This window comes from Caloenas nicobarica, chromosome 4 (genome assembly GCF_036013445.1).
Source record: "Caloenas nicobarica isolate bCalNic1 chromosome 4, bCalNic1.hap1, whole genome shotgun sequence".
NCBI lineage: Eukaryota > Metazoa > Chordata > Aves > Columbiformes > Columbidae > Caloenas > Caloenas nicobarica.
In genome coordinates, this window is record NC_088248.1 from 24664742 (window position 1) to 24674671 (window position 9930).

Below are 9930 nucleotides of genomic sequence, written 5' to 3' on the forward strand. Positions count from 1 at the left end.
CAGAAACAGCTTTTCTCACTGCGGTTTGGCCTTTTCCCCACGTCCGGCATCACCTCCTGCTTCACACCCCACGCCGGGTGCCCAGGTTGAGCCCTGGCGAAACACCTCTGTTTTGTCCACAGCATCTTCTCAGAAAGAAGTCAACCAGGCCATAGAGCAAATAAATTAAACCCCTCCTCCCCCCACCCCACCCCAGTGCCCCCCAGCACTGACAACACTGTGAGGCTCACATCAGTACCCATCCTGGCAGTCGTTGTCATCATAGTCAGCAGCAGGTTTGTTGCGGAGGGCGCCCGGCCGCCGCTTGCGGCTCCCGCTCTCCAGGCTCTGCAGTGAGCTGTCATCCCCACGGCTGCTGGACTCACGGGTGGCATCCTCCTGGGAGCGGCTCTCTTCATCATCATCATCATCCTCCTCCTGGGACTCACTGTTGTTGCTCTCCGTGGACCTGCTGTCCTCACCCGCATCATCCTCTTGGCTGCCATCATCCTCCGGCGATGTGCTCTGGCTCTCAGCTGATGTGCTCGGCACATCCTCATCGGAGTTGGAGTCATTCCTGTCCTCTGACTCCTCCGTGGTGTCCTCTGGAGACTGGCTCTGATCACCATCATCTTCCCCAGACTTGCTCTGGTCGCCCTGGTCTTCCCCAGACTCGCTGTCGGGTACGGATGGCACACTCCTGTCCTCGGCAGACTCCCGGTCCTCCTGCCCTTCCTGGGGCTGGCTGTCACTGCGCTCACTTGATGTGCTGACCACCTCCTGGGAAATGTCCTCTGGGGAGTCCCCCAGCTCTTCATCCCTGGACTTGCTGCCCTCACCCTCCCTGGAGTGGCTGTCCTCCTTGTCCCCTTCCTCCTCCTCGGAGCGGCTGGGGCTGTTTTCCTCTGACTGGCTGCTGGTGGGCTCTTCCGACTGACTCTTGTCCTCCACAGATGGGCTGTCTTCTTCTGATTCAGTATCCTCCACCTCCGGGGACCTGCTATTGCCCTCTTCCCAGCGTTGGGAGCCAGCCGTCCGGATGCTCTCCCGGCTGCTCCCCAGGGCACGGGGACCAGCGCGATGCCCCTTGTAGCTGCCACCAGGGCCATCAAAGACAGAAGGGTCATCACCCTGCATGGCTTCGTCCTCAAAGTCATAGCTCTCCTCCTCCTGGCTGCTGCTGCTGCCTCCTCCCTGCCTGTAGGTCCGCTCGTACCAGCTGCCGCGGTAGTTCCTGTACTGGTGGTGGTCTGCACTGATGCTCTCACTGCTGCTGCTGCTGCTGCTGTCACCAAGCCCTCTGCCAGCCCCGACGTCCCCACGGCCAAAGTCGTGGCCATCCTCACCTGCCCCATCAGCACCAGCCACGTAAGTAGGACCTTCTCCACCCTCCTCCTCCTCCCTGTTCGCATCAAAGGTGTCATCCCCGCTGTCGTCCTCCTCATCCAGGAGCCCACCAGTATGGGGGGGAAGCCCATCGCGTCCAGCACCAGGGTGGTCTCCATCACCACCATCATCAGCATCACGTGCATCCTCCTCCTAAGGAGGTGACAAATGGAGACAACTGTGAAGGCTCACAAGTCATGGGCACTTTCGGCACTGCTCGCCGTGCAGGCCAAGCAGTGCCTTGATTGACAGGAGATTTGGGACTCAGTGCATTGTCCTGGCAGACCAAAACACCCCTCTCTGCTCACTCACCAGAAAACCAAGGCTGTTCCCCTGCCGGGCATTCGTGTCCTCATGGTCCACCTGATTCATGTGCTGAACCTCCCGAGCTCTATCTCCCTCATCTCGGCTGCCGAGTTCCTTGCCCACGGCATTCCCACCCGCCAGATCCCCAGCAAGAGCATTGTCCCCCCTCTCCGCATGGGCAGGAGGGTGTCTGCCATCTCCACCACCCAGGAGGTCGCCCAGCTCATTGATGTCACCTTCATTTGCTGTGTCCTGGAAGCAAAACATAGAAACATTTTAGTTGGAAGAGACTCTCAATATCATCAAGTCCAGCCATTAACTTAACACTCACTAAACCGTGTCCCTAAGAGCCTCATCTATGTGTCTTTTAAACACCTCCAGGGATGGTGACCCCACCATTTCCATGGGCAGCCTGTTCCAATGCCTGGCAACCATTTCAGTGAAGAAGTTTTTCCTTTGGTTAATTAAATGCCACTGCATGTTTACTGCTATTGCTGCAGGACAACATATTGCTCGTATAATCCATGCAAGCACTCAAGCCTTTTTCATTACTTGTACCTCAGCCCTTCACCTGTTTCTGCTGATGCAAGAAAAAAGCAGCCACCAACAAAAAAGCAACCCAGAAAAGCACAAACCATGGTGGTTTGGAGCACAGAAACTCCCTTTTTCAGGAGCACCTCCCACCTTACCTCCTGCTGGGCACCACGTCGGGGGCGGGTGGGATCCTGGCTGGGCACCTAAGCACATCCAGGAGACATCTGATCAGTGACCAGCAGTTAAGCCATGTACCTCAGGTGGGGCAAAACTGCCAGGGCTTGGGGTTTGGGTACCTGTGCAGGGGCTACTTACAGGGTAAGCATGGGCTACGACCCAGAGGAACAGCACCAAGAACGCAGCTCTCATGTTGGTTGTGGTCCTTGCGGCTGCAAAGGGGAGCAAAGTATTTGCACATGCCCCACAAAGCCCTTCCGACTGACACGGTCTCGCCATCCCGGCACATGGCGCCCAGCCTGACACTGTCATCAAACAAGCCAAGGATTTGTCCTCATGCCACCTCCTGGCATCTCCTATGCAGAGACTTCCCTTTAGTTTGGGGTTTGAAATACCTGGCCTTGTTCTTACAGACTTTTTGTCTGAGCATCATTAAAGAGTGGGAAAGCTCTTCCAAATTTCCTGTTCCCACAACGATGACATCCACCGCCCAACCGAGCTTGGTGGCCAAAATGGGAGCCGGTACCACGGATGAGCAGCACTTTGAGACCACTGGCTGCAGAGCTGTGTCTCCCACCTGGCATGGTCCCCAGAAGCAGAGCACCCCGGTAAGATAACCCTGCAGAAAGCCACATCCCTGGTGGCCTCTGGGTCAGTCTGGCATCCTAGGGAAAACTCCCTCAGAAGCAGCAACCCTCTGACAACTGCAGCAGTAGCTGCTGCAGAAAGCAAGAGCAATGCCGTTGATCAGAGAATCATAGAATCATAGAATAGTTTGAGTTGGAAGGGACCTTCAAAGCTCATCCAGTCCAACCCCCTGCCATGAGCAGGGACATTTTCAACCAGATCAGGTTGCTCAGAGCCCTGTCCAGCCTGGCCTGGGATGTCTCCAGGGATGGAGCATCCACCACCTCTCTGGGAAACCTGGGCCAGGCTCTCACCACCCTCAGTGTAAAAAATTTCTTCCTTATGTCTAGCCTGAATCTCCCCTCCTTTAGTTTAAAACCATCACCCCTTGTCCTTTTGCAACAGGCCCTGCTAAAAAGTGTGTCCCCAAATTTACAACCCCTCTCCCCAAATATTGCCGTTTTCACTCAAGGCAATACCAAAGCAACCCAAAGTAACCAAAACCTTTACCTTGAGGCGTTGTACAAACCACCGTCTCCTCCAGTGCTGGGGATGGGGCGAGCCGGCTGCCTGCAGTGGGATGTCCCAGGCTGTGTGTCCCGGCGTGGCCGTGTGGGCATTTAACCGCTGGCCGGCCCCGGCCCCGGGCCGGGGGCAGCCAATGGCACCAGCGGGCAGCGCTGCCCCACGCGGAGGTGTCACCGGGAACCGGCCTCCCACACTTCCTCTGGCCTCCGCCGGGACGCCGGCCCTAAAAAAGCTTCTTGTGGTTTTAGGATGACGAGGCGGGCTGGCAGCTAATGACTGACTGTGCTGGCCCTGTGTTTTGACTGCTAAATTTATTCCCTTCTCACACACTTCCCACCGTGACACACACACAAACAACTACGGCATCGCCCGTGCTGAGCACTGGACCCTGTCCCGGGGACGGCATCCACCTAACGTGTGCACTTGGGGTGGCATTTGCCCCGTGCCATTGGGCAGGGTGCTGAAACCCACATGGGATCATTCCCCTGCCAAGACTCAGCCTTCCCCTGTGCTTCGGGGCAGAAGCACAAAGCGCCGTTCTGCAAGGAGAGGTGAGAGATGCGCCATCCCTGGAGACATCCCAGGCCAGGCTGGACGGGGCTCTGAGCACCTGATCTGGGTAAAGATGTCCCTGCTCATGGCAGGGGGTTGAACTAGATGAGCTTTGAAGGTCCCTTCCAACCCAAGCTATTCCATAATTCAAAGATTCTATGATTGACGTACCTATTTTCATGCCCACCTATGCACATGGGCACTGATGCAAGGGAGAAAGGAAATACTGAATGTAGGTGCATAGGGAAGATTGATACCACGGCCCACACCCCCTGCTCAGAGGGACAACAGCACCCCCAGAGCTTCTTCCAGCTGCTGGCCAGGGGACAAAAACTCTGCTCTGGAAAACAGGGGCAACAACGCATGTGTACGGGCATAAATACACATGGGCACATATATAAAATTATATATATGAATACACATAGATGCACCGCATATACCACAGGGCTTCTAGGTGTAGCATAGATTATCTGCTCCAAACAACACGGTATGCTGGCAGTGCAGATAACCTCTCCTCACTCACAGGTAATACAAGAAGGGGTTTGCAAACCTCCACGTCCGCACACATGCAGAGACCCTGACACGCCACACCTGCACCACTCTGCCCGGGGGGTTTGGGACAGGACTGGCCATACACCCGATGTGGCCCCTGCCTCCCGCCCCTCGCCCTGCCCCAGCCTGGGCGGAAGAAAGTCGATTTCCTCACCTAGATTTGGCCGCTGCTAAATTCTCTGTGCGTGCAACACCCCCTCTCTCCTAATAAAAACATGCCCCACATGCAAATAGGCTGCTTTGAAGAGGGCAACACGTTCCCTGCTCTCGAAGCTGGTTTCTCTCCATGGCCAAGCCGCAGATGATGGGCATAGCCATGGGGAGAGGGGGCCAGGAGTAGAGTGCATATGGGTGTTTTATTGGGGGTGAAGTGTAAATGATGGCATTCATGCTCTGCGAGGAGTGTTGGCACGTCCTTGCTGGCTGGGAGGAGGTGTTTCTGCTGCCCTGGGTAGAAGAAAGAAGCCTTCAGATGGGGACGGGTGGGCCGCTGTGGCAGGAGAATCACAGAATCACAGAATCACACAATGTTAGGGATTGGAAGGGACCTCAAAAGATCATCTAGTCCAATCCCCCTGCCAGAGCAGGAACACTTAGGTGAGGTTACACAGGAAGGCGTCCAGGCGGGTTTTGAATGTCTCCAGAGAAGGAGAATCCACAACCTCCCTGGGCAGCCTGTTCCAGTGTTCTGTCACCCTCACTGAGAAGAAGTTTCTTCTCACATTTAAGTGGAACCTCTTGTGTTCCAGCTTGAACCCATTACCCCTTGTCTTACTGTTGGTTGTCACCGAGAAGAGCCTGGCTCCATCCTCGTGACACCCACCCTTTATATATTTATAAACATTGATGAGGTCACCCCTCAGTCTCCTCTTCTCCAAGCTAAAGACACCCAGCTCCCTCAGCCTTTCCTCATAAGGCAGATGCTCCACTCCCTTCATCATCTTTGTGGCCCTGCGCTGGACTCTCTCCAGCAGTTCCCTGTCCTTCTTGAACTGAGGGGCCCAGAAGAAGCCCACGAAACACGTCTCACCTGGCCTGGCCTGCTGTAAAACCCTGGGATGCCGCTGTCCCCTGCAATGGCCCCTTGGTGCAGCGACTCGAGTTTGCCAGAGGTGCGGGCACAACCCAGGGGACACAGCTGCAGGCTTACAGAGATTCACAGGAGACGCTGGCGCTGCAGAATAAGTGACTTAAGGAAACTTGAGCAGGGTCAGGATTGAGCCGGCAGCTTACCTGAATTTGCCTAGGATATATCACCCTCAGATAACAGCATCCCCTGTGATGTGACACCACCATGGCTCAACAGAGCCTCTTGTGAAACCAGACACGTCACTCTGCTTAATGGCACTCTCCAGAATCTCCTGCCTTTTCCCCGCATCGTTATCAGCTAGGGTACCATGAGGACTGTGCAAGGACCACACTGGTGCTGAGTGTGATGAGCATCTTTTTTCTCCTTCCTCCTTCCCTCCATGCAGGGATGCCCTGGTGCAGCGCTGGCCCCACCGCCCTCCCCGCAGCCCCTCACCCTCGAGATGGGCACCACTGAGCTGCTGGCTCCCAGTCACACATGCATCCTTGGCAGATGTTTTCCCTCTTCTTCCCTACCTGGCCACTGTCACAGATACCGTGGGATGTATTTTCCTCTTGACATGCGACAAAATTATACCCCTGTCCCCAGTTAGATATGAGTTCATGTTGCCAACCTTTTTTAGGCACCTCCAACAATTGCCATCATATTTTTTTTCTTTCTCTTTTTTTTTTTTTTTTAAACATCAAACCTGCATTTAACTCAGCCCCCAAAGACCTGGTGCTGCCATAAGTCCAAGTGCCGCAGTGTGAGAAAGGGACAAACACCAAACTCTGTGTACCTGGCCTTTTTACAACACAGGTCACTTGCTGGCCTGCCGGCCACTCATCCCAGAGGTCACCTCCATCCCCTTGGACAGCTCCAAAACACTGGTGGCACCAGCACAATCAACAGCACCCACTGCCAGGACTCTGACCGGACCCCGATCCCCCGCAACCTCTGCTAGCCATGGGTCAAAAGACCAAGATCTTTCCCCCAGATCTCTTCCAGAGAGCATCCCCCAGCATCAGCCTGCCCAGGTAGCTCTGCCTCCATTTTGCATGGAAAGGAAACCCCAGCCAACACATTGTAACCTCATAACGAGCCTTTAAAGAAAAAAAAAAAAAGCAATAATATTTAGGATTACTGTTGTTACATCAGAGGTGAGAAAAATGGACTGAGGGTGGTGGAAGCAGCTCTCTGACTGGCATTTTAAATGCCACCGTGTTTCCCCAAGTCCCATTAGAAAGAACATCCTCTCTGGAGATGCTCAGTCCCCAGCAATGGCTGGGATGGGAAGCAGCGGGTAAGGGATATGGGGACACAGAGACACCTGGTCAGGCTAAAGCTGGCGCCCTCAGATGGCTGAGTCAGAGACAAGACAACTGGTAGTGCTAGTAAAAAGATGCAGGAATATCACTTTTCTGTTAGACAAGTTGGACTGCGTGGTATTCACAAGAACAGAGAAAAGATATGAGCGCAGACAGCAGGAGAGGTTAGAAATGCCAAAACCAAGTTGGCACTGCAGAGAGCAAGCTGGTGGTGGAGGCACACGGCAGCTGCTCTCCTCCTACAACTGAGATATCTTAGCATTAAAAACTCAAGAAATTAAAGTGTTTTATCCGGGTTTTTTGGATTTTGGTTTGTTGTGGTTTTTTTTTTTTTTAAATTTAATTTTATTTTATTTTTTAAACCAACCACCTCATGGTGCTCTCTTTTTTTTTTCAGGGTAAGGTAGTTACATAATATTTACATTTCTTGTGCACTTCTGAATATACCTAAGGGTTTTGGCAGCAGCATCAAAAGAAGAAGGACCCATGAAAGGACTAGAGCAGGAGAGACCAGAACGAGAGCAGGACTCAAGGCACATGTCCTCGGCCCTTTTCCAAACACTCAATGCCTGCTCCTGCCTCATTCTTGGATCCAAATCCCTTTGCCAAGCACATACTGGTGAGAGGTGCTAAACTGCAGCGCTGCATTTGCAATGGGGAACAGGCAGGAAAAAAGTGTGTCTCCTAAATATTAATTTCACCAGTATGTGCCACGTTAGCACCAGGAATTACCCAGTGTCCAATGCTGAGAGATTTGTTCCCATACTCCTCCTCTGAAACAACGATGCTCAACCTTACAAACCAGCAGGTCTCCATGTCGCTCCCTGCTTTGCGGGGAGACAGACCGTGATCAGAGGCTGCGGGCGAAGGGCAGAGAAGCAGCCTGGATTTTGTCTCCTCTGCACCCGCAAGGGAGCTGAGCAAAGGGCTTGTGCTTGTTCCCTGAAGTCTGAGTAAATATTATCTGCATTAAATAGCAGTAATATGACACATAATGCAGTAGCTAATGATAACATTTTAGATTTTTGAAGAACAGCGTTGATATTTCAAATCTTCCTGGCAGCAAACCTCAAAGATATACTGTGATATACTGCTGATGGATGTTAGCATTGTTTTTTTTCACAGCACGAAGGTGTGCACAAGTTTGGCTTAAGCTCAGCCTTTAAAATTTGCTATTTCTCCTCACTGGGAAAAACAAACAAACAAACAAACAAACCACAACACAAAACCCTCACCAAAATAAGTCATCGGAGTCTGAGTCCTGGAGCCCCAAATGACAGACCCACACAGGGGTCCCCAAAAACCAGACCCCTGCACAAGACCAACAGCCCTCTCTCCTTATCCCCTGACAGGATGGGGACAGGATCATTAACCCACCCTTAGGTATCTACCATGCAGTTTCCATTTACAGTTCGAGAAAACAAACATGTTGAAGGCACCGACCATTTGCCCTATATCGGGTACCTATTTCAGGCTGAAATGCATTGCAGATGCTCAAAGTCCCAGTGACACCACTGAAGGAGAGTGACCAGCGTGATCTTGTCCTTCCCACCCACCTCGTGGGTGTAAGAGGATGGGACCAGACTCTTTTCAGTGATGTCCAACAACAGGATGAGGGGCAACAGGCATAGACTGAAGCATCGGAGGTTCCATCTAAACATGAGGAGAAAGTTCTTTCCTTTGAGGGTGCGAGAGCCCTGGAACAGGCTGCCCAGAGAGGTTGTGGAGTCTCCTTCTCTGGAGACATTCAAAACCCACCTGGACACATTCCTGTGCAATCTGCTCTGTCAACCTGCTTTAGCAGGTGGGTTGGACTAGATGATCTCCAGAGGTCCCTTCCAACCCCAACCATTCTGTGATTCTGCGATTCCAACAAGATGCACCATGCTCTTTCCCAACACAAGCTTCCAAAACCCCTCTCCCCACTTCTCAAGCTAATCCCATGCTCGTTTCACTTCTATTTCCAGCATTTTTCTCCCACCTTCCTCTGAGCAACTGGGTCCCTGCTCTTCACAAATGTTTTCTCCTAGAAGAAAATGCCACGCAGAGAGGCACTTGCCAAAGCGTTGCCTGCGCGGCCGCCTCCATCTCTGCTGGAGGGTGCGGGCAGACGGGCTGGGCTCTCTGCAGAAGGCAGAGATTAACTCTCGAAATTAAAAACAACTATGAGAGTAATGATGCGATTACTTTTTCCATGTGCAAGATGTGCTTGCGTAACAGGTGCCAGCTCCATTTGTTTTACGGGAGCCACAAGTGCTACTTGTGAATAACTGGGTATGTCCCTAATTACCAGTTTTCGGGCATGCTTGACCATCACGTGCAAAAGCCCCTTACCAAATGCTGGGAAGTACACATGGATGCTGCTCAGTCCCTTGCACCTACATTTTTGAGGACAGGTTGAGGCTGGTCCCTTCCACAGCCCCCATCCCTCCTTGCCACTGTCCCCACACATATGACTCCAACCTCTTTTGGGCAGGGGAGCTGCAAAAACAGCATGTGGCCTTCACAATCTGTTTGGGCGAAGGCTCACAGGTATGCATGCCTATCGGTTGTCTAAATGTTTCATGCTATCCTGATTTCTTTTTTGGGGGGGTGGAAAGAAAAAAACATCAGAAGGATATGGCTGATGTAAATTATTATATGAAACAGGGACTGCATGAGTGCAAATGAATGATGCAGAGGCACAGGCTGCCCGGAACGGACAGAGAGGTCAGGACAGGGCTGAAGACATGTGTACAGAGAGCCAGACCCTCCTCCTAGAGGCTGGTCAGCCCTCCTCTGGTTCCTGTACTGTCATTATGGCTCACTTGGGCTAAATTTATCACTGCTCAGTGTAGCTGGACAGGAAGTATTACCACAGTCCCCTGGGAGCCTGGAAAAGCTGGATAGATG

The 9930-nt window shown here is 52.7% G+C and overlaps 1 protein-coding gene across 1 annotated transcript; it reads right to left on the reverse strand.

Annotated features, from left to right (window-relative positions):
• Window positions 1-231: 231 nt before the first annotated feature.
• Window positions 232-8484, reverse strand: DMP1 (dentin matrix acidic phosphoprotein 1). Its single transcript, XM_065633953.1, is given in 10 exon segments — window positions 232-1518; window positions 1678-1923; window positions 2361-2408; window positions 2521-2594; window positions 3520-3543; window positions 3546-3886; window positions 3888-4168; window positions 5672-5779; window positions 7771-7865; window positions 8430-8484. Coding segments are annotated over 10 exon segments (2559 nt in total).
• Window positions 8485-9930: the final 1446 nt, after the last annotated feature.